The following is a 25305-nucleotide window of genomic DNA, read 5'->3' as shown; positions in this document are numbered from 1 at the left end:
GCTGATTTGCCAGTCGAGAAGCAGGATGTACAGAGCAGTACGGTGTGGAGAGGGGGAGGGTTAGGGTTAGGAGCAGACAAGGCAAACAGCATCTTTATTTACAATGTGCGGCAAAAACAACACACAACATCGAGTGCGAGGTTTTATACTTGAAGGCTGGCGTATTTTAGCAAAGTGAATTAAAAATAAAATAAATAAACACATCAAATGTAAATGAAATTCATAAAAGATAAGATTGGTGGGCTTATTACGTTGTGTGTACGCGTATGTTAAGACCAACTACCATACCATATGAAGTTTTACCATTGGAAAGACCTGTATTTTAAAGTGTTTCAGCACGGTATTTAGGTATGTCGAAGAAAATGGCTCGCTCTACTTATAGAATGTAGGTACTCGTATGTTAAACAATAATTCTTCTAATTAATGAGAAATTTCGATTTTCCCACGCAATGGCCACAACTTGATTGAGTGCTTAACGTACAGCTTTCAGGCACATCCGAGGCCAACCAAAAGCATGTTTCGCCAGTCTAAGTCCATAATTATGTTTCGCAAAAACTTTTAATAGCTTATCTAGCTTAATGTCAAACTAAAAGTATTATTATTAACAACTTGTTCTGCTCCAACTCGAAGCTAAACAAGTTTTCAGAAAATGCAGCAAGCACTACTTGCTATAAAAGAATAAAATACATTGCGTTCGACTAATAAAGGAGAGAAAACATATGCTACATGCACGTGCATCCATACAACGTTCATATCTAGTTTCTGAGTTAAAAAAATATCTCATAACACAACATCCCAATCAAAAACGTTAGTTGGGCAAAGTAAAAAGGTTTGATTAATTTTAGGATCAACCTGTTTTGGGCTACATTTTAAGCAAATGTACTTGTATGTATAATAGGGGCATTCGAACTTAAAACATGGTTGGAATATTTTAAAATACTCGACGTAGCTGATAATTCGACTTATGGGTGCTTGACTGTAAATGAAACACTGCATGCTGTTAGCAAGATTATTGCTGTCTGTTGTTCTTCCATTTTTTTCGCAATTCTCGCCCACATAAACATGAGCAATTACTACCTGTGCGCTTTCATCTTTACACCAACAACACATAAACAACATGAGCAGCAAAAGCAGCAGCATGAACAAGGTCTGCTGCATAGGAAGAAGATGAAGGGGATGACCCAAAATGCTTTTGTTGGTGCACTCAAATGAGTGACGACAGCAGCAGCATTACATGCCTTATGAATAGTTCGAGAAAAAAGCAGCTTTCATCGTAAAATGGCCAAGTAGCCAACAGCTCACGGACACGCACTTACACACACGCACACACATAAGAGAAACCACCTTCAACACTCAATTTGCTTGCAATTTATTGTCAGCACACCGCGCTGAGAAATAAACAAAAAAAAGAAACATGAAAGAGAGAGGGAGGGAGAGAGAGAGGAACGAAAAATGAAAAAAGTTTGCCACAACTTACACAACTCTTGCCAGCCAGTCGCGCTGTTTGCTCCTCTTCGCCGCTATAACAACAGTTATTATTTGCTTAAATAGCCTGGGCAACCGTTCAACGCAGCCACAAACACCAACCACCACCCACAACTCCCCTTACCACACTGAGCATGCCATTGTGTTTGCAATTTTTACCTTCACAGCGCTTGGAACCTTGTTTGCATTTTTTATTATCCCTATCAAGGTGTGTTGCACTCTGGTGTGATGATGCGTACTGCACAGTGGATTAACTCAGTAATCTATGTGTAAAGTAATCTCAAGTGTAAAGAGTATTTGAGCTGGCGTCTTAGGATCATTTCATGAAAATGTGCTCACTCAAATATGTATATATATATGTAAGATTAATTGCTATGCAATGGATCTGTTTAGGCGTATTTGTATCTCCTTTATTTATCGATGCAGCCATAAATACAAGTATATCTAATTTAATATAATTCTTTGAGTGCTTGCTGCTGCAGTGGAATTTTATTTATGTTGCTTCTATTGTTGGTTCTATGAAACTGCATTTGCCTTCATAAAATAAATTGTTATTTAAAGGCTAGAAAAGTTGGCAAACACTCGTAGATTTCTCACCTGAGTAACACATTTATGTGCGAGTTGGCAAGAAAGCTTTTTAATAAAGTTCATTATATCTATCATTATTTGAAAAAAACTGTTCAACTGTTTTAACACTTAAGTTAGAGATGAAAAGTACATCTTTTATGAATACATTTTAAAATAGACTTTCAAAATGATTGCTGCTTATATCCCTGACTTGCAGGTTTCTCAGATTCCAAACCGAAGATGCATAAATAAGTCTTCTCTTTAATTTTGTGCTCTGTTTTATGCAAATTGAGGCATAAGAGCTATTGTGACATAATATTTAAATTTAATTTTAGAATAATGTCTAGGAATAAAACAAATTAGGGCTACAATAGCAATTTCGGCATATACTTCGTATCGTATTTATAGTAAGTGCGAACACACATCTACAGTTATATGAAGTCAACTGAAAAATAAATATTCTTAGCAATTTCATGCTTGGGAGAGAAAGAAATTTATCCAAATAGGCTAGCAGCATTGGGAACTGTGCGATTGCACGTGCAGTGACGCCTTGGTGCCACGGTGGTGGTGTGGCGTTGTATCCTGAGGACAGGGTTGGGTTTTGTGTAACAAACACGCTCGGAATTCACTTTGCCACATTGGCTACTAGAAAATATTTGTTTAGTTGCTGTAGCGGTTGCTGCACACTTTTTATACTCTCTACATAAAAGGTGCAAGAGTATATTAGATTTGTGCCGAGTCCAAAAATGTAACAAGCAAACTATATATACTTTTATTCTTGATCCGCATGACACACACAAGACGAGTCGATTAGCCCTTTATGAACAACTAGATCTCAAAGACTGTACAAGCTGGAGACACCAAATTTCCCACAAGCTGCCTTTATGTGTACGCAGAGTTTTTAAATCAAATGTTTGGTTAAGAAGAAGTTATAGCCACATATCTAATCTCTGCCCAAGCTCTGACCCATTTCTGTACTGCACACATACTCGCACACAGACACACATAGGCACAATACCCACGCAAATGAGCAGCTTTTACGTGAGCTTGAGTCCCGAAGGAAGTATTATGAAATCGTTTACTATTTATTCGTTTTTCCATTGTTGTTGTTTCTTTTTTAAAATTAATATAATTATTGCATACATAAGTACAGAGTATTTCAAAGTCGGGGCACCAGAATTTAGTTTTTCAACTTATTCTTTAAGTTTTACTACCATGCCGTGGTTGTTGGTGTGCGTTAGATAAGAATTGCAATCAGGAGCAGTAGCCGCAGTAGAACAACAGCAACAACTAGAAGAAGAGAACTATAGGAAGTATTAACTTGACTTACGGTCGGGAATTTTTCCCATTCAGATAGGGACTTCACGTTTACTCGGCCAGTGGTTGCTTAAACAATTGAAGCGCAAGGCGTGTCTTTTGTGTCATAGCTCAGAAATGGACATTCATTGGGACTTTACAGAAAAACTCTGCATTCACCTACTGTGAGCACATAATGCCGGGAGGAATGAGCCAACTGTGGTAATTGCAAAGAGTATGCTTTTTTTCTATTCATAAATGCAATTTTTCGCGACACAAACTCAATACTCAAAAGTTCAGCGAGTAATGATAATAATAATGATGATGGGCACGCCTTGATGGTGTGGGCTATGCTGGAAGAAGATGAGAAACTGAAAGTAGAGCAAGGTAAAGGAGAAAATTATATTTGAAAAATGGCCATAAGCTGACAAAGTAAACTTGAAGGAGCAATAATAATGTACAGTTTTTCCCATTATGTTTAAAGCAAACATTTTTTATCTTACGTGCTTGTTTAATAAATTATTGAGGACAAGGTAGTCTGCAATTGCGGGCTAGACTAAAGGTAATTTAAATGGCTTGTAAGCAGTTGGAGACGATTTTATTTATTTAACTGCCATTCGAATTTCAATTTTAATTGCATTTGAATTGCGACTGAGCTCACTTTCCCGTCTCTTTTGGTTGCCTGTGTTTTTCCGTTTAATTTGCAGGCGACATTTCTCTGAATTCTTTGTAGTCTTTTGTGCTGTCGCAGGATTTACTGACATTTTGCCAAATTCCACAAATGTACATTTTTTGATTAGCTTGAAACCATTGCAAACATAATAGCTTCTGTAAGTGCAAGACAAATGTATTCATTTGGTTATTTAAATGTAGTGAAATGAATATTCTTTAAGCTTTCGAAGCAAACACTAGTCTTATACACTGTAAGTATTTACAAAAATATGTAATCATATTTATTTATCTATATGTATATGTATATGCATATGTGTGTTTATTGATGTTATAATGCCCAATAATTGTATTTTAAGTGCAATGGAATGTAAATCAAATATGTCTTGCACGGGCGTGATTTAATGCGGGATTTAATGCGCCATGACTTTGTGCGCCCATAAAAGTATGCAACAGATTTTTGCGTTCATATTCAATCTCATGACATCACGTAATCAAATAAAATTCAATCGCATGCACACACAGGATCCATATTTACATGCTCGTATAATATGTAGCATATATAGTCTGTATGCAAATAATTAAAGCAGACAGATATTTTTTTTTTTTTTTTTTTTTTTTTTTTTTTTTTTTACATATATACAATTTATTAAACTAGTTTTCTACTACCAATATGGCAGCTTAAGCTAGTTGAAAGTTAGGGAATACAAAAGTTGTCTATAGTAAGCATCTATAGGACGCACTTATATCTATGTACATATATACAATATTTACAATGTTTTACATGAAAAATGATTATATTTTATGATATATACTATGTATTTTATACAAGGGCTCTTGTGGGGAGATCCTTTGGATGGCACTTCTTCAGTCTTCTCTTCTTAGGTTTGGACAGGAGCCGCCTCGCTAGTGCGTTGGGGTGACTGCCGAGTCGCTTCTCGTAATTGCTTGCGTGCATTTGAATGACATCGCCAACCTTGGGGACACATAAGTCTCTTTCGATGTCCCTAGTGCGCATATACCAGGGAGCGTTGCATATTTTTCTAAGTATTTTAGCTTGCGCAACTCTTATTTTGTTTAGGTTTGAAGCAGCGGCAATGCCATAAATTGGTAGCGCATACTTCCATATTGGACTTAATATGGACTTGTATACTGTCACCTTACTGTGCAGGGACAGCTTGTTGCATGGTGCAAGCAGCCATGCCATCTTTCCGGCTTTCGCCATGACCGATCGCTTCACCATTGTTGTATGCTTGCTGAAGTTGAGTCTTCTGTCCAGAATTACACCAAGATATTTGTGCGAATTTGTATGACTGAGCGTGGACCCCAACATTGTGATATCTCCGCATGACGACGGCCTTGTTGTAAATGTGACATTCGCACACTTGCTGGCGTTGATACCAATGTTCCAATTCAGAGCCCACTTCTCGAAACTACTTACATACTGCTGTAAGGCTTCCGAAGCTACATCGATATCTCTGCTTCTGGTAAGCACCGCAGTGTCGTCTGCGTAAGTAGCTATTAGTGCGTCATCCTCGTCTACTCCAATGATCTCTTGCGGTGCAGGCATATCAGCAGTAAATAATGTATACAGGGTAGGACCGAGAACACTGCCTTGGGGCACCCCTGCACAAATTGAGCGCCTCGTGGATTTCACTCCATCAACAGCAACTCTGAAGCTTCTGTCCCTTAGAAAGCTTTCGATGAGTTGAAACAATTGAGGAGTTAGCATGCCTTTCAATTTGCAGAGGAGACCATCATGCCACACTCTATCAAAAGCTTGTTTAATATCCATAAACACAGCCACTGAGTACATCTTTTGCTCCATGGCTTCCAGGGCGAAGTTGACCACACGGTGGAGCTGTTCCGGTGTTCCGTGACTTCTTCGAAAACCAAATTGCCATTTTGGAATTCTGCGCGTCACGGCTTCGAGCTGGAGAATCCGGTCCAGAATCACGCGTTCCATCATCTTCCCGAGGGCAGGTAGCAGACTAATCGGCCTATATCCATCTACTTCAGTATGCTGTTTCTCTGGCTTTGGAATCATCGTAATTAGCGCCATTTTCCAGCAGTTTGGAAAGTGCCTCAGCCTGAGTATGTTATTCATGAGCAAGACAATATACAGCAGAGCCCTTGTGGGGAGCAGTTTCAGCGTCCTGTTGTCTAAAAGGTCTTCTCCAGGCGCTTTTTTTACCTTTAGATTTTTTATCTGCTGTACCACTTCTTGAAGTGTAACTGGGCTTGCAGGCAAGGCCATTTGGAATGGCATCTCCAGCCTAAGCTCGACTACCCTTCGCCTATCTGCTGTTGTAAAGTCAAAAGGCTTAAATCTTTCCTCTAGGCTGTTTGCAAAGATTTCAGCTTTCTGCTGACTGGAGTAGCTCCATCCACCTGTAGGATCCTTAATTGGAGTCTTAGGGATGACCAGCCTCTTAAATCGCCTCGTAAGCTTCCAGAGCGAGTAATTAAATGATGCATCTGGACCAGCACTTTCCAATATGTCATCAATTCTGCCTTGTCTGATTTTAGCAAGCTCTTTTTGCAGTCGATTGGACAGTCTTTTGTAGATTTGATGAATGCGAGTATCTCCAGTTCTTGCATATTCTTTCCTGACTCTTCTTTTCAGGCTTAAGAGCGCAGCAGCCGTTGGTGGTAGACTAGCTTGACTATGTTGGGTTGGCAAGCGTAAAGTTTTCGGTGCAGCAGAAGACGCAGCCAGTGAAATGTTCTTCATGAGGATTGATATCGCGTCTTCGATATCCTCTGGGCTGTTAATTTCGACGTTCAGGTTAATTCTTCTTTCGAGATCGGCTTTAAAAACATCAATACGGGAGCCAGGTGGTAGAATATATTCCCTCTTGGGATTATATTGCGGTGCATGATGTAGCGTCGCTACTACTGGAAGGTGATCCGATGCGAGCTCATATTTTGTTTCAACGGTGAGTCTGTTTAGGGCAATCCTGTTGACAATAAAGAAGTCTAGTGCAGAGGGGTTAAGTCGTGTGTTGTAAGAGTAGAAAGTTGGCTCTCCAGTAGCAAGAACTTGGCAAGTAGTACTAGCTATGGCCTCTTGCAAACACCTTCCTCGCCTGCAAGATCTGGAATTACCCCACCATTGGTGTTTTGCATTAAAATCACCGCCTACAATAAACTTATCTCCTAAGGTTGCAAGCAATAGATCAAAGTCGGCCCTGCACCAAGCTTCATTGGGAGGAAGATATAGGGAGGAGACTTTGATGCTTCCACCATTCGTCGGTATAGTTACGCTGGCCGCTTGGATGCTTGTTTTTAGAATTGGCTCATTCTGTGAATGAGCGATACTTGATCTAATGATGACTGCAGAACCACTTTTAGCGGTGCCACTAGGATGATTAGCGTAGTACTGGTCGTATCCTGGCAAATATGCGTTCAAGCCAGGACGCATATGCGTTTCGGTTATTAACATGATATCGATCGAGTTTGAACTTAGGAAAAGCCTGAGTTCATCATTGTTTTTGACCAGGCCCCGTGCGTTCCATAATCCGATTTTTAACAGCGGATTTAACATTTGGATATTAGTTTTTGTACCAAGTCACGGAAGGCTCTATTGGAATCCATATTTTCCTGTATGAGCTTATACATTTGATCCATTCTTGCGTTTAGATCTAAAATCGCCTTTTCCAGCATACTAAATTTGTTGTTTAGATGCCAATCTTCGGCGGAACTGTGTGATCGGGGCGAGTTTTGGTTTGTTGGCGCGCTGGTACGTTTTTCTCCAATTGGCCTAGCTGCATCAGCATAAGAGAAGCCACTCTTAACAGTAGAGTTTGAGATAAACTGTACTTTAGTGCCTTGGTTATTTGGGTAACTCCTATTGCTACCGATAACTAGTCCATCTTTCGGCAACCTCACAGCTGGCTTAAGTTTTTTGGCTAGATCAATTCTTACCTTGCAGCCTCTGAAGCTCGACATGTGGTCTTCGCCGCAATTAGCGCATATAAATTCCCCATTATCATTCAGGTTACATGATTTTGAGCCAGTATCATGGTCCCCCGAGCATTTACCGCAAACCGGCTTTTTAAGGCAATAGTTCCTCGTGTGCCCGAAATCTTGGCATCTGAAGCATTGTACCAGCTCTTTACTCTGTTTGGCCTTTGATATTGTAACCCTGTGTCTACCAATTTGAGTTATTTTTAGTGCCTCAGCAACGTTGGGTGCGTTCTGGAGGTTAACGTAAAACATATTTTGTCTTGTTTTAACATTATTTATGTCCTCACCATCCTCCTCATTAATTTGAATGTTACGCCAGTCCGGTTTTCTGGGGCAATATATATTCAAAACTGTAAAGCCCTTGTCGGTAAAGGTGCGCTCTATTAATTGCCTGGGTACATTGGGATGAATATCTCTGAGCACCAATCTGCAGGGTTTGTTCTCCTTCAACTGGTGGTGCCAGAATTGACAATTTTGATTGGACAATAATTTGATTATTGCACGAAACGCATTCGAATTCTTCGTATAAATACGCGAGATCCCAGATTTCGATGTGCGTATGTCGTAATCGTTAGGGGAGACAGCAGAATTGAGCGCCACCTCCAGCTTATCCAATTTGTTGACTTGTGGCACACATATAGCAGGAGGCTTAGGAATACTACTTCCCTGCTGGAAACGGCTGGCTTCATTTTGCTGGCTCGATGGATCTTCGGAATCTGGCTCTTCCATTTCCATAATGGAATCAGCTTCTTCCGAAAGGGCTGCAAATCTATTATTTTGAAGCGCTGGCGGAGAGGAGGACGCAGTTCGTTGTCCCTGGGTTGTATTGACAGGAGTTGGCTTATTTTTTTGAGCCGATTTTAGTGACTCGACGGCTCCTTTCCGCTTCCTATTAATACCGGGTACTGGCATTTGAAACGAGCAAAATTTGTCCAGAGTTGGATTTGCAACTAAGTTTGTCATTGAAGCCGGTGTACTCACAACGGCGGGTGTGGAGCACAAACTGCCATTTGATGTCGCTACTGTAGTATACATTGATTGAGAGTTCACCACAGAAAATGTTAGGGTACTTGTAGTCGATGTACAAGTGGTTGAGGCAATCCAGTTACTGGTTGAGATTGACGGCTTTAAGTATGGTTTTCCCATTGACATATGCAAGTCCTTGGTTATTTTTGCTCTCAGCTCCGAAGGTGATTTACCAGAAATTTTTCTCATCTCCACGTACTTCGGCAGCTTATTGACTACTTCCTCAGCTGCTCCGAGAGCGGCCGAGTCTTCATCAGCATTCATTTACGTGAGATAAGATGACTTGCAAAACAAGCAAAGAAGAAAAATTCTGGGCTGTCTCTGCTCCGATGACGTGTATACGTCAGCAGAGCAGCCCCATACAGCAGATTAATTGTTGATTGGAATCCAAGAAAATAAGGATACTAAACGATTGCCAAAAAGCCAAGGTGAAACTAGGTTTCCGGGTGGTTTTTTTTTTTTTTTTAACGCACTATACGCGAAATAATTGAAAAAGAGGAATTTATTACAATTTTTCACGGAGCGCACAATAAAAAGTCGACTAGTCACTTTGACAGCTACCAGGGTTGTGAGACAGATATTAGCAATTAAAACTTGATGATTCGAGCGAACGCACACTGATTTATTCATACATACATACATACATATATATTCGTTCATATACGTATGAATGTATGTATACGTACGTATGCATGTATGTATGTCGGCATTTTGCGCGTGAGTGGGTGGATTGGGGTCTTGTATTTTAGCGCTCTGCTCTCCCGCCATTTATGCTTGACATTTTCATTCGTTATGTTTTACAATTTTCCTTATAAGTTCATTTCAATTGGGCCCTACAGGCCCTCAGCTGCTTGCCGCTGCCCAAAATGGCGTGACAGTTGGTCCTGACTGGCAATAACTTTTCGTATCAATAAAAACAATAAAAAGCAATTTTGTCATACACACACAAATATACATCTACATATCTGTATATATGTACTATATATGTATATCTATATATAATTTTGTAATTTCAACAAAGTTTTGGGGCACAAGAAAAATATGTCTATTGAAACAAATGAGTTTTTACAGCAGCAACAAAAACAATGGCTACAAAAGTGAACCAAAACTTTGCTTGCCATTTTTTGTTGTTTTTGTAAATTTGAAATTATTTTTATTGATAACGTGCGAGATGTGAAATGGCTAGCTGGAATGTCTTCTTTTTGCTGTGGCCATAAATGTGTGTATGTATGTTACCACACACACACACACATTCATACCTACAAATATGTGTGTCCAACACACACACACACGTAAGGCCGAAAAAAGGCCCAGTTCATAAAAGTGAGCCTTGCACGCGCCAAAGTTATGAGACAACAGATGCCGAATTCGTGGCCCACCCCGTCGCCCACGGTCAGCACTAGCCCGTGGAGGCCCATTTATGACTATCTGCTGAATGAAACGCTTCCAACTAGCGTACAGAAACGAAAAAATGATGAGTTCGGCTTGCAAACAAAGTTGCATACCCTACCCTCAGACATGTTCACAAATTAGATACACTTAGTGAGAAGATTTTCACAAAATTATACGAATATAACCGTTGAAGGCCTCTACTACTGCTTATATAGCTTAAAGGACCTTTTGTAACCGCCCGCTCTCCATAATTCACACTTTCACAGTGCAGTAACTAGTATACATGAATTGAAATGCTACTAACAATTATTTAAATCCCTTATCTATGCTATATATGTTTGTCCTTATAGCACATTTATTGAAAAATGCGGGAATCGTTGACCGCTTGTTATAACGCCGTTTCCCAATAAGTATTCACCAACTTGTAATGAAAAGTATCATCGAAAACGATATTGCAACCAATTGCAAATGAATATATTAATATACATTTAAATATAATCGTATTTGTTCAATCTATATAGTTACTTTCGGCATTATAGCCTAACAGACGAAGTCGACGAAATGATCGTGGGTTCGATTCAAGCCAGGTATATGTGTTAGAATCTGTTTTTTGTATTGATTTTTTTTTTTATTTAAATATGTTTTGTTCCATTTTTTGTTAATATATTAATAATTTGAACTTTTTACTTATCTACTAACTTTTAGTTTTTCGGTAATGGTGAACATTTTTCTTTGGAAATGCCCATATGTTTGTTATATATGACCATAACGGCACAAATAAATACACCTAATTCTGTTTTTGCACGCTAGATCGGTACCAGAAGAAGACGTGTAAAAAAAAACCGTGTAAAAAATACATTGATCATACGTTAGCTAAATGGAACAATGTCGTGTAACCATATAACAATTTTTTCATTTTTAAACCGTGCTAAATCAAAACCGTGTAAAAACAGAATTAGGTGTAATCGGTATTTTATATGCTACAGATAACATTATTGAAATTGCAAAGTCTGTCGATTTGTGTGGGTGGGCCTTTCATATATGGACTGCGTCATTATTCGTAAAGAGCCCATCAATTTTTAGCAATATTCGCACCCAACACAATGCCGGCACTTAATGTAAATCAAATTTGCTATCGACTTGATGCTGCTACCAATAATAAATTAGGCTTTTGTTTTGCCATTTGTGCATATAAATTACATGAAATATGCACGCCCACGTGTGAGGAAAATGCGAATATGAAACAATTGGCTTCATGTGGCGATCCCAACAATTGCGGCGATGTAACAAATGCATATTTGTTTGGCTTTGATTTGCGGTTGGGGCTTTAATATTTCAGCGATTACATACAAAAATATGCAAACACTTTCTCACACACCCACACAAGTGCCAACAGCGAAACGCAAATGCCAAATATTTGCCAACAATTTCGAAAGCACGTGGAAAAAGAACAGGGCCCGCCAAGTATACCTAATGCTGATGCATTAGTACGAGTATGTATGTATGTATGCAGGTATGGGCTTGTAGATGGGAGAGAGTTACATACTCGTATTGTACTCGCGAGTGTGATATGCAGCTAGTCAGTTGAATATTCAGGAGGAATCTGTGGCTGCTAATCACCATATCCCTAGCATAAACTGTGCACATCATTTGCCATTCCACATTAGTTCAAATGTCGTACAGGATAATTCAATCCGAATTGGCTGAGCTTGAAGAATATATGACTAGACGGTGGCCAGTTTTAGCCTGAATTTATTTATTCTATTAAACAGAGAGGTACTCGTACGAGTATACAAGTATGTACATATATAACACAATTCTGGTTTATGGCTGCTCTGAAATACCAAATATTGACATCATGGCTATGAATTTAATTTTGGTAGAAGGTGATTGTTGCGGCCATGGCTTAGTGGCCCGACACTGCCTAGAAATGCGAAAAAAAAAACATGCTCGCGTGCGTGGACATAGCTATTTGTGTATTTTAATAACAAACAGCTAAAAATAACTGCCTATGTCTATGGTTGATAATCAGTATTAATACAAGCTTAATGCATTAAAGCATTATTAAGAAATATTATTTTATCCAAAATTTAACTAAGAAGCCATGTTTGTCGCTCATATAAGCCTAGGTCAAAAGTAGAAAAAACGTTCACTGGTTGCAGAACTTACTGGAAAAGGACCCCCAGTTTTGTGCCCCAATCTTTCTAAGATAATCCCCTCCAAACAGCACACAAGGAATTTATGTAACAAAGAATTTCTAAATGTTATCATTATTTCTTATTCTTTATTAACTAACAGTATAAAACTTTGGTGCCGTTGGTGCCTTATTTGCATTTCACACACGTAATAAATAAAAAAAATAAACAGAAATAAACATGCAGAGAAGCAGTGTTGCTAATTTTTTCCCGTCAAATCTGGTTGATTTTGAAATCGTATTACGGGAAAAAATTGCAAGACGGGGGAATTCTAGCTTTTTAAAAATACATATATTTTTTACATAATTTTGCCAATATTTATGTAAAAAAGTGGAATCGTGGCAGCCTTATTAATATTTGCCAACGGTACCACCATCTTAAACCATCTTTATGTTAAAACAAAATGCGCGAATATGATATTAAATGTTCATCAAGATGATTAAAATACTGTGACAAAAATGTTTTTCTTAGCATTTTTTGCAAACAGAAATTTTGATTTTTTTGTATTAGCTATTTATTAGCTTTATTTACTCTTCTTCCCGGCAAAAATAGATTTTTTTCCTTCAGTCTAAGGTTGGCAACAGTGCCACCAAAATTTTGGGCTGGCAATGCCTTTACACGCTGTCTGCCATGTCAGCTTATGAGGACCATTCGTTGCCAGTTATTTGTGTCCGGCGTAGCTAAGCGAGCTAGCCGGGTCCACATGAGTGAGTTTTGTACCCAGAGGTAATAAGAATACCCGGGTTCGATTCACTCCGCCGCGGTCACCAAACATCGTCGATCGAAGCAAGAGGATATTGGCGCATTATTCAAGTTAATGGAGCCCCTTCTAGTCATAATCTAATCTTAGGCGAAAAGTGTTGTAATAATTTGTCAGAGCAGAGCATTTAATCTGATAATTAAAATTTGGTAGTTTCTGTAATAAGAATTGAATCAGATGGCATACAAATGTGCATGGGGAAATAAAATATCAAAAAAAATTTTTGCATTCAGGAGAATTATGATTTGGGAATTATAGCCAAAAAGTATTTTTTTTTTGTTTGCTAACAAACATGACAGTTTTTGAAATAATGAATGAAAATCTGAAGAGAATGTGGGGCGTGTACCAATTTCGATGGCATACATTTATCTATGCGTGCCTATATAAGTATGTATGTACAACTATATGCAGTACAACAACAACATCAGCAGCTAGCTGACAAAGCAGGAGCAGTACATTAAAGCCTATAATTCAGATACGATGACATGAGGATGAAGCCTTTGGCGAATTCGAGTACAAATCGCTAGCAGCAGAAGAGTGTGGGATATATCAGAAAAAAGGGAATACTTGATTTGCTTGGGGCTTAAGGGAATACCTATAAATACTATCAAGTTGCGTTATTCCAGCTCTTATACTCTCCGAGATAATTGCGTGCACGCATTTGAACGGTCGGGGGGACAGACGGGCGAAGATATACCGATTAGGATTATACATATACTTGCAGTATGTAAGTACATAGATATTTTGTGAGGTCTGCCACAGAGTATAAAAACTTTGACCTTCTTCAGTGCTTTTCATCGATTTGGGCGCTAAATAATATATGCATACATATGTATGTATGTATGTATATTGTTTTCTCTCTCTGCATTTATGTTACGAAACATTCTTGTCCTCCCACTGGAATTAGCCTTTGTTATATTTTATTAACTATTTATTACTAAATTATTCAATTTGATTGCTAGATTATAAACAACGAACATTTGTGTAATTCTTGCTGCTGCTGCTGCTGCTGCTGCTCTTGTTGTTTTTAGTTTTGCCCGAATCCTTTCAGCCATTGCCAATTGAATCGTGTAAAAACGCATTTGTGTGTATGAATGAGAGGATGTTATACACATACATACATACATACATAGCAGTATATACGAGTTGCATATTTTTGCAGGCTGCATTTAAAATCGGTTTCAAATAACAATATGCAAATGGGTGTGGTTGTGTGTAAATGTTAGTGTGTGTGTGTGTGTGTGTGCACACAAAGTGCATTGAATATTCGGACCCCATTTTTCGATTTAGATAAAAGCAGGGAGCTTTCGGTGTGCCTCTTTGGCACTGTCTTTGGCATTTGCATTGGTGGCCAGAGGTCTGTTCCTCCTAATTGGCATTAAAATTGTTGCTTTTGCCTACAAACCTGACTGGAAAGAGAAAACACTGGCAGGATAGCTCAAAATCGAGCGTGGAAAGCACATTTGCTGCTGCAAACTGTCTTGAGTCCCAATCAAGAGTGACCCAAAGGGAGATACCCTGTACCCAGTCCCCGGTCTCGGTACCCGCTTTTGAAACTTGGTTGACTTTTTGTTTATTTTCCACAGAAAATAACTTTGATGCGGTCTCAGTGAGTTTTGCGACTGGCAAGTTTTACTACTTTTACACCCATTTCATCTTATTATCCATCTCGACTTGCCCGCCAACGGACGATGCTCAACAGGTCTGCCCAGGGGTCAACAGGCACGGGCAACGGGTTAAGGGCTGTGGCTGTGGCGGTGGATTTGGCTGTCCAGCGTAATTAAATGTAAGTACTTGGCTGGCAAGTTGGCCAAAATTGATGCACAGCAGTGGCCCTTCTAGCCAACTGACTATCGCCATCTGCTCTTGAACCGCACAGGTCGGTGGTAACTAAAAAGTTTGCCTTTCTAGCCAACCGGTGCGTGTCTGCATTTATATAGATAAAGTGGCCATAAAACAAGCCAAGCACAGTGGTACGAGTCAACGTTTATACACAATTCTAAATTTTATCAAATTATAATTGAGCTAGTTATTTCCTTTCAAGGTCTATCAATACCAGACTTTTCTGGGCTCTGCATTTCCCTATAATGCTTCGTCCTGCTCGGAAGAACCCACATCCGATGGGGTGTCAAAAATTGAGCGCTTCTTCACGGTTTCTGCCTTAGGTGTACTGAAGGTGGAGTCGAAAGTGTTCTCCTTGTCGCTTCCATCCGCTTCACGTTCCGCCTTTGGCGAGCCTCCTACATCAGCTGTCTTGTCATCGCCTTTTTCGCTAATCACTATTGACGGGACAGAGATCTCGCTGAGGCCCGACTCGTCGGACAGAACGACATCATCCAAGTCTCTTCCAGTCTCAGAACCGACTTCGCTTTCGCTGTCCGAGGAAGCGACTAGAGGCACCGGCGATGCCACCTTCGGCATTGGCTTGTACAGCTTTCCTTTGAACTCCATGTATGCTGCTGTAGCTTCCTCAATAGTCCCATTCACGGCATCTAGCTCAGCTTTCCACTTCTGAAAGCGCTCGTCGTGCTCAACCAATAACTGCTCCTTGCGTTGCAGCTCCTCTCGCAGCTCCCCGTTCTCCGCCTTCAGTTTTTGCAGAGGCATCAGGCGAGCGGCTTTTTCCGCTTGTGTCACAAAATATGCGTTCAGATCCTGGGATAGCTGTGCGAAGTGATTTGCGCCGCGATTCATAATGTCCACAGACTGTTCAGTGTCGATCCCATTGCAGCAGGAGTCGATATATGCCATCATGGCACGGGCGCCCACCTCAAAGGCCTCTTCCAATTCATCGAGTAGATTGTGTTTTGTGCTGGCCATACCAACTGCAAATATTATACAAATCAGTTGATGTCGCTTTCCTGAATTTTCTGCTCTCAGCATTGCCAAAGGCAAAAAAAAAACAGACATCACTTGTAAAAAGCTGAGTCACGTGCCTATTTTGGCCTGGCAGTGCTGTAAAAAAATCAAACGTTGGCATTACCTATTTGAACAATTCGATAACTTACTTATACTTTTAATTGAAAATAAAACATTTTTCTTATTGCTCAAATGAAAATCAGAAAATTAGAAAATCTTAAGACACTCCTATGGATTTCCATTACTCCATTACTATTTCTCCAACGCGCTAATGATACATTAAAGACACCTTTATTAAAATAAAATAGTACAAAAGTAGTAATTTAGTTTATTATAAAATGTATATTTATTTTTGTTTTAAAAAGGAAACATATTTCTACTCAGAAATTGACTTTGTTGCCATTTTGTTGCACGGTGCTTTGCAAGAGCCAATAAATTCCATTCCATTATTGCATGGAGCAGCACACACGCGTTTTTGAACACCCCCGTCCACTCCGGCGACCACGCTTACAGCCGGGTAAAGCAATTAACTGTTGAAAAGCATAGGGCACAGAATATCTTGTTAAAAATATACACACATGACCAACTTTTGGGGAGCTAAATAACTTGACAAGGTACAAAATACTCTCTGTCCATAAGCCAAATGTGTGAGTGTGTAAAAACGACTTTTCCACATGTGTGTGTGTCTGTGTGTGTGCTTTTGTATGGCTGTTTTTTTTATGTGTTTTTAGCATATACTTATATGTTTATACATATATACTCGTATACTATATTTTATGCATGAGTTTTGCTGAAAATCTGCTTAACAGTTCTCCGAAGTCGAGTGCGAGCCCAGAATGTCAAACGAAAAGTTTGCACGCATTTATCAAATGAAATACGTAATTTAAAGTTAATGGAATAAACTTTCTGGCAATACACCCAATGGGAAAGGTATCGCTTTTGCTTGATTCTGACACCATCAGCGGCATTTTGTGACGGAGTTCAAATGCAAATCAAGAAGACAAGCGGCTCCCATTGTCGCAATGGGGGCGGGCACGCCCACAAATACATTAAGTGTGCACCCTAAATTGCAATTCGGTTGCCACTTTAAAGGTCAAGTGCATATGCGTCCTCCCCCCTCTCTCTCTTTCTCTCTCTCTCTCTCTCTCTGTCTCCTTTTCTCTTGTTTTCTTTGTTTGCGTGTGGGTTGCAGCTAAAATGCAAATGGGCGCCAAGGGCTTTTTTGGGCCATTTTGTATAATGAAATTAATGTTGCAACTGCGACGGCGTGTCTATGTGAGTGTGTGTGTGTGTGTAAGTGTGTGGGTAGTTAAGTGTCGGCTAGTCTGCATTCGCTACATGAGTAGGCAGTCATAACAATCTAAATGTCAGAGAATTACCAAACGACTGTATTAGCCACAAAAGCCTTGCCAAGCCGTCTACTAAAGCACATTAGAAATTATTGTGTGACTGGCTGCCTTTGCATTAGATGTGCTAATGAAATAGACGTCTTATTTATTTAGCGTTTCATTAACCAATCTAAACAAAGTCTCTTTACATACATAGCCTTTATAATGTTACAAAAAAACATTTCAATTACATTTCGAAATCATGTTAACCAAAAAACATAACAATGAAGACATTCGTGTTCGGGGAGAATCAAACCCACGACCTTTGGGCTAAAATATTTTTAAATATTAAAAGAAAAATCCACAAACAATTATAGATATTTTGTATGACAATTTGCCTCTTTTAACGATTGTGAAATGTGAATAGGTATACATATATACTACATAATTGTTGTATGCTGCCTTCTGAAAAGAACTGCAAAATGCGATGGAGTGAAAAAAACTACATTCCATCATCATTTTGTGTTGGCAACGCCTTTACACGCTACATATATTTTGCACGATTTTGATATAACACGCTTTGAAAATAAAAATAGCATATACATAAAGATAAGGAGCCAATCACCTATTTTTTCATATGATTAATGTCTTTTTTTACACGGTTGTTTCTGGAACCAATCAATCGTGTAAAAACAGAATTAGCTGTACTAAATTCTATACTCGTTGCGAGGTGATTGCGGACGAGAAGCTTAAATAACGAATTCATTGCATATCTATTTATTCCGTTAATTTTAAAACTGTATATAAAGCAATGAAATGTTGATTTGGTTATAGAACAATATATAATCAATATAGGTGATTCTGATTAGCCGTCTTTAGTCATAATTTATGGCTGATTTTTAGCCTATAGCTGAGGCAGGAACAATCAGTCGATTCCGCAAAACCTTCTTTGTTTCAAAAGCTATTCTTGATATGTGGTGGTTTTTAAAATATGGCACAATATACCAGAATTTTAACAAAATAGAAACGATCAAATGAAAGTTTTTGTTTGTAATTTAGAATTAGTAAGGGTTTATATTTTTAGATTTGTAAGATTATAAAAGCATTAATATATTCGTTAAATATATTTGCTAAAATGTATTCGTTTTTTGAGGTGAATTTCTTTTAAATATAAAAGTTATAGTATTGCGTGATCAGAACCTTATTAAAAAACTGTATTTGCCTGTTTTTCTGCAGGTACAATTATTTAAACACAAAGAAGCATTGCAATATATCCCCAACCCCGAAATATGAGGGGTTTAATTTTGGCATATTTTCAAACGTATTTTGCATAACCACCCAGATATTCTAACGCTTAATGAGCGACACCGCTGCGGACCCAACTACATAACTTCGCAGAGCTTCCGGCCACTTGCCATTTATTGTCATAAAAAAATGAAATTATGTACACGCCAACAAGCCCATCAGCCCATTAGCCCATCAGCCCAGCAGACCTCAGATCGAGCCCAAGCATCATTCGCCCCCAGCTTCAGCAAGCAAAGCACCAGCAAAGCACCCACACATTGCAGAGTATTTGTCGTGTATTCTCTGTCTTAATTATTTGCATTAGTACCTTAACTTTTCCTCTGCCACCCGTTCGCACCGATGGAAATGTTGCTATTTTTAAGCATTTGCATATAATTTCCATTTTTGTTACGGCCCGCAGCTGAGGCACCCAACAAACAAAGCTGGAAGGTCCAGCTGTCCAGGCAGCTCGTGCTACTCATTGAGCCATGTCCAAATGCGCACAGAGCTAAATTTAATTTTGTTAATGAGCTCGGCTTGTTGAACCATTTGCTTACCCTCAAGCCCAATGGCCAAATTGAAGCTGCCACTGTCCGCCAACCACCGCCAACCACCGCCAACCACCGCCAACCACCGTCACCGCCACACCTGCCCTGCTTCTGACATCCGCGAATTTTGTCACTGTCGGCCGGCCTGGTCTATTAAAGCTCGACATGAATATTTTAGCATTTGCCAACTGTAATGTGAACGTCGCCCACGCCGAATTGGCGCATCCCTTTGAGCTCTGGCTAAGCGTGCTGCAAGTCATGGGTATGGGAGTATGGGGTTGGGTGGGGAGGGGGGAGCAAGGGAGAGGGTATATGGGTTAGCAACTTGGTTGGCTGCTTGCGTGTATTTGCGCTGTGTTTGTTTGTTTGTTTGTTGACTTTGAAGAGAGAACAGTCGTCGCTGCTTTGGACTAAGCGCAGCTTGTCTAATTTTTTTCACTTTTTCGAAATTCTTTCCTTCTCTATTTGTATTTGTTGTGCTGTACGAGTACACAAACAAAAAGTTCCGACTATGCCTTTGACAAGCTGCATGCTCATCAGCACAGGTATCTGCGCCCAGTGCCTTGACCTACCTAAAGGTAGTCCTCGAGCAAGAGCACTGTCGAGCAAGGCCGACAATGAAATACTCTGTACCATGCGAAAGCAAAAAAGAAAGAGGTGATGGAGTGAATGTCTTTCACTAATAACTTTGAACTTTACAAATTTGTATAGAATTTGAAAACAAAAATAGCAATTATATATTAAATACGTGGTTGACAGGATTAGCGAAAGTCTACAACGGGGAGAGGGGGGAAAAAAAGAAACTCTTATTGTCCGTCGATAATTAGAGTCCTCATACCAAGTATTGCCAATGTGGGCTCAACCATTTCCGAACTCCAGACGTTCATCCAGACAGACTGTCGGCTAGACGGACATCGCTGTATCTATTTTTCCCGCCATGCTGATTTACGGAATCAGAGATGATTTCTTCCCCCTATTACTTTGCACAAACCTTACATACCCTTTTTACGCTTCGGGTACAGAGCATAAAAATCCTAGCAGACGTGTGCTTCTTAAATTTTGTGCACCCTCTCGGATGTGCAAAAACATTTGTAGCGATTTTCTTAAGTGATTAATTGCCAACATTTTTCTACCCGTCTGAAACATTAGGCGCGAGGGCTACCAGTGATATCGCAAGATAAGATGGGCTCGTGACGAAACGATGCGCCCAGCGAATCACGCAGAAATAGATGGTTGAAGCGCATTTTGTTACTAGCTACGAAATAGTTTTGATTACTTATCTGTTTAGTGCTCATCAATTCGATACGATGTATTGAATAACTTTTGGAGGGAATCTGAAATTTGAATTGAATTTGCTTACTTTTCAAGATGCATATTGTTCAATTTTAATTTATTTTGATTATTTTTATTGAAAAAAACCTTCAGAAATATCCATCCGATAATTATTTATACAAAAGCTAGTCGTTCAGCAGAGAATAGTTTTATATTCTTTTGACAAAACATTATTTTAAACAAAGTCACGCGGCCATCCCCAGCGCCAATTCGTCGCTCAAGCAGTCAAGTCACGCAGTCATCGTTGGCTCATCAGGAAACCAAATGAGGTTCATTTGTTTTGAAAAGTGAAATTGTTTGTAGACGATGGCAGCCAGCAGCCAGCAGGCAGCAGCAGCAACTAGCAGCCATTCAGACAAGCATTAACATTTTAATTATGCCAAAGGTCAGCATAAAGGCGACTCTAAAACACAACTCTAGCACTCGTCCATAGCAAAGGATGCGTCTATGGTTGGTCAGCTGCCATCACTACAAATGTTCTGGCATCAAATGCTAAAGCTTCGCAATTTATCATTTGCCTTTCGCCTTTCAATGTGCCATTGCAGCCGCCTCTGTAGCCGTCTCCTCCTGGACTCTGGTGGCCATCAGCTGCGAGCGGTACTATGCTATTTGCCATCCCCTACGCTCCCGCACCTGGCAGACCATCAACCATGCAAACAAAATCATTGCGTTCATCTGGCTAGGAAGTCTGGCGTGCATGACGCCCATTGCGGTCTTTAGCCAACTGATGCCCACAAGTCGACAAGGTAAGTGCACAAATAGTATTATTTACTTGCATACATATGTACTTACATACATACATACATACATACATGTATGTATGTATATCCAGAGACAGCAGGGTCTGCAATAAGTGAAATAAATAAATTCGCTTTTAGTCAGTGTTTGTCGTTATTTGCATAAATCTGACTGCAACCTCAAAGACCCTTACTTATTCCCTATTTCTACATTTAATGCAGCTCCGAGCTCATTTTTTTCATCAGCTTACTATACATACATATGTACTTACATATGTATGTACATACTAGTCGTACGAAAGCAAGCTCGTTGATCAACAACGAAAGGCATCGCAAACATTTTCCTATTATAAATAAACAATTCATTAATTTGCTGCCTATTTATTTACGTTTTAATTGGAATTATTTCTTTCTGGTACAGTAAGTACATATGTATGTATATTATCGATTATCATTGATTTAAAGCTCCACATTTTCAGTTCATAATTTCTATACGTTTCCTTCTTAATCGATAATACATAGTATTCGATACAGTTCAAATTTTCAGCAAGTTGGCATTTTTGCTCCAGAGTTTATTTTCTGTAAGCAAACGGATTGCTTAGCTGGTTTTCTTGAGAAAAATGTACATTTCCGAGAACCTCTCATCTCTTGAACAGGAGCTTTAGTTTTTTTTTTATCATTCTACTTGTATTTCGTCTGAGGAGAGCATCAAATAACAAGCCGAAGCAAGCATTGCCAATGAGCTCATTCGTATTAGTAATTTCGATTGTGATTGTAGATAGAGCACATTTTCACACTATCACATAACAAACACATACATACATACATACATGCATACGTACATCTTTTCGGCTAGCCCTAGGTGAATTCGCACAGACGTGAAGAATAAAATAACCGCGTTGTTCCACACTTTAAGTCTTCAACTTGATTTTGCGTTTGAAACAAACATAGTTGTGTCCAAAAAAAAAAAAAAAAAAAAAAAAAAAAGCATTGGATTGTGAGGGTGTTCCGCATAGAAACGCAATCCTACGGACAATTGGCGATACTTGGGTGAATTGTGAAAACGATTGATTATAAAGTGTTAACACACCATAAGGTAATTATTGCAAATTCCTGAAATCGAATCATATACACTTTTTTTCTTTTCATCCAAGTTGGCTTCGAAAATACACTCAATTTGTTTAGTAAAACCAGTCCAATATTTGTTCAGTATTGGGGATTTCAAAATTAACAAAATTGAAAAACTAAAGTAGTAAATTATTAACAACTAGCTTGCGAATCAGACCAACCAAAAGTACACGATGCCGCTGGACCATATTGTCATCTCGATGATGCGCAGCAACAAATGGATCAACGTCCTGATGCTCAACTCGGGGGAGTCCCGAAATAAGGTCATCAATGTGAGCGCTAATGGCATTCGTTGGATCGAGCGCAACTGTGAACAGCGCTTGCTTCTCAGCGAGTACTTCCTGATCAATACTGAGGGTGTCAACAGCCCCGGTGGTGGGACCGGTGGTGAGGCCGGCGGCAGTTCCGGCAGTTCCGTCAATCCTGGCAACACTGCGAGCTCTGAGAATGACAGCTGCAATGTGAGCAACGTGCGTTACCTGCGCTCCCCAGAGGGCGACGCTACACTCTTGGGCTTGAGTCTCCAGTGCGTGGATGACGAGGCTCTAAACAATAATACCGTGGAGGTGGGCATCAATCCGTTGCAGCTGCGTTTCGATGAGAACACTCCGATCGCCCTACATTGTGGCCACTGTGCCACCGAGTTGGTTCCAATGCGGCGTTACGGGCCGGTCGCTATTCCGGTGTGCACCATGGAGGCAGCTTCCTACTTCTGCCCCAAGAACAAGACTCCGCTGATTCCAAGCGAAAATGAGATCTTCTACGGACTGAATCATATTGTGATCAATCCCCGTCTGTTCGAAGGCTGTGTGACGCAGAATCGAATGCATGTGCATTGCAACAGTTGCCTCCAGCAGCTGGGCGATATTCTGGGTGATGGCGTAGCCCTGCAGCTGTGGGCGGACACTTTGTGCATTGGCCGATTGAATGCGGATGGCACTCCGTCGCAGTATTTGATGGAACTATTCCGTCCAGTGACCTCGGTGCAGTTGATGTTGCGTCTGCTTCACGATGCTGTGCCCATCAGCTTTGAGCAGACCCGTCTGTTCCTGAAAACAGTCCGTCCAGATGGACAGCTGCTCTATTTGCTGCTGCTGATCGATACCCATCAGATACATTTGTTGCGCTCTAAATTAGCTCTTACCTCTGACTTGCATGGACCTCAACAGCAGCCGCGTGCTCTCATCTACCACGTCGAAGGACACTCCATCCAAGACATCGAGCTGAATGGCTATAAAGGCTGTCGGATCAACTATCAAACCTTCTTCAGTGACGAGGAACTGAAAGCAAACCATGATCTGATTTCGCTGTGGCAGGAGATGGGAACTCCCATGTTGCGTATATCCCACAAGATGATGGTCGAGCTAGTCAGCGACCTGAATATGAACGAACGTCTGGTTATGAACCTGGAGAAACTTTCGCCTGCCGACATGGACGGACGCACCAGCTATCTCATCTATGAGCTTGATTCTGAGATTTTCGAGAAGAAGCAGCTCCAAAACATGTCGGGGTCTAGACGTTTTTAAACTAAGCGCAATAAAATTAACTATGGAGCAATATTGTAATTGTGTCTAATCATATTTCGAAAGGATAATTCCGTGGTTCTCGACCGTACCTCTTTACGAACAATCGACAATTGGCGAGTAGACATTTAACGAAAATATATGTATCTGATGTGTATAAAATCTGACATTGTTGTTTTCCCTTACTCTTTTGAGGCAACAACTCTTGGACGGTTAGAGAAAGAGTCGATAGGGTCAGCTGAATAAATAAATCGCAAGAGTATTCCATCATAACGATGCTCGTCGATGAATATTCGTGTGGAGTATGATTAAGCATATAAATGTAAAGGCAAGCTTTTATTTATTTTTGTGCGATCTCTATATCCTTTTATTACTTCCTACTTGATTGCAGGTCTGCGTAAGTGCCGCGAGCATTGGCCAACTGGTTCGCTAGGCTACGAGCGGGCGTACAACATATTCCTGGTGCTGGCACTTCTCGTTTTTCCGCTGCTCGTCCTCAGCTTTACGTACTTTCTGATCACGCGAACCCTGTACGTGAGCATGCGAAATGAGCGCGCCATGATTTTTGGGAGCAGTGGCATTGCCGCCAGCAGTGGGCCGGGAAGCCTTGTCGCAGTTGCCGGACTACCTAACAGTGGCAGCAGCCAGAGCTGTGGTGCTGGCGCTGGAGCCAGAGTCGCCAAATTAAGCTATACCGGCAGCAACTATCATGGCAATGTCAATCAATCGTTTCGCTTTCAATTGCGTCAGAGCTGTGGCGGTGCAGTGGATGGCAGTGGCAGTGGCATGGATGGCGCTGCAGAGCTGGAGTTGCTCTTCCAACAGCAACAACACTCGCAGCAACAACAACAGTTTGCAGCACCCCAATATTATTATGGTAAGTAGAGCCATTCGCACTTTAAACACTGCGCCGTATCTTTTCTAAGACCCAGGCATACTTTATACAATTTGCAAAGTTATGTACATTCGTCCTTCTATTGCTTTTAAATATACTATATGTTGTATTTATATTTGTGAATGAGTGAGGCGACACTTAACACTTTAGATACCATATATACACTTTGAATTAAATGAAAAAAACTAGTGCCGTCATAAGAATATATTGCCGTTTAATATTTCCAAGCTATTCATTTTATAATATACTTGTAAAGTAAATATTCTCATAAATTTGTAAGCCAATTTATTATTCATGTTCATTGTTTATTTT

General features: G+C 40.0%; 2 protein-coding genes across 3 annotated transcripts in view; both read left to right on the top strand.

Moving 5' to 3' along the window:
- LOC115629574 (cholecystokinin receptor type A) overlaps window positions 1-25305 on the top strand; it is a 57232-nt gene that overhangs the window by 18814 nt on the left and 13113 nt on the right. Inside the window, exons 2-3 of the mRNA XM_030526065.1 lie at window positions 21256-21456; window positions 24490-24975. Of these exons, the coding sequence (XP_030381925.1) occupies window positions 21256-21456; window positions 24490-24975 (687 nt within the window). The remainder of the gene's footprint in view (window positions 1-21255; window positions 21457-24489; window positions 24976-25305) is intronic.
- On the top strand, window positions 22262-24134 carry LOC115629626. 2 transcript variants are annotated; one of them, XM_030526127.1, is made up of 2 exons: window positions 22262-22543; window positions 22602-24134. In XM_030526127.1, exon 2 carries the CDS (start codon window positions 22749-22751, stop codon window positions 24099-24101), a length of 1353 nt encoding a protein of 450 aa, XP_030381987.1. In that variant the 5' UTR covers window positions 22262-22543; window positions 22602-22748; the 3' UTR covers window positions 24102-24134. The 2 variants fall into 2 exon arrangements, with proteins under 2 accessions (XP_030381987.1, XP_030381988.1); XM_030526128.1 differs by having other exon boundaries at window positions 22445-22543; window positions 22719-24134.

Source organism: Scaptodrosophila lebanonensis, unplaced genomic scaffold, assembly GCF_003285725.1.
Source record: "Scaptodrosophila lebanonensis strain 11010-0011.00,11010-0021.00 unplaced genomic scaffold, SlebRS2 tig00000159-arrow-arrow-pilon, whole genome shotgun sequence".
Taxonomy (NCBI): domain Eukaryota; kingdom Metazoa; phylum Arthropoda; class Insecta; order Diptera; family Drosophilidae; genus Scaptodrosophila; species Scaptodrosophila lebanonensis.
Note: the sequence above shows the minus strand (reverse complement) of the source record. Positions and strands in the feature narration are given on the sequence as shown.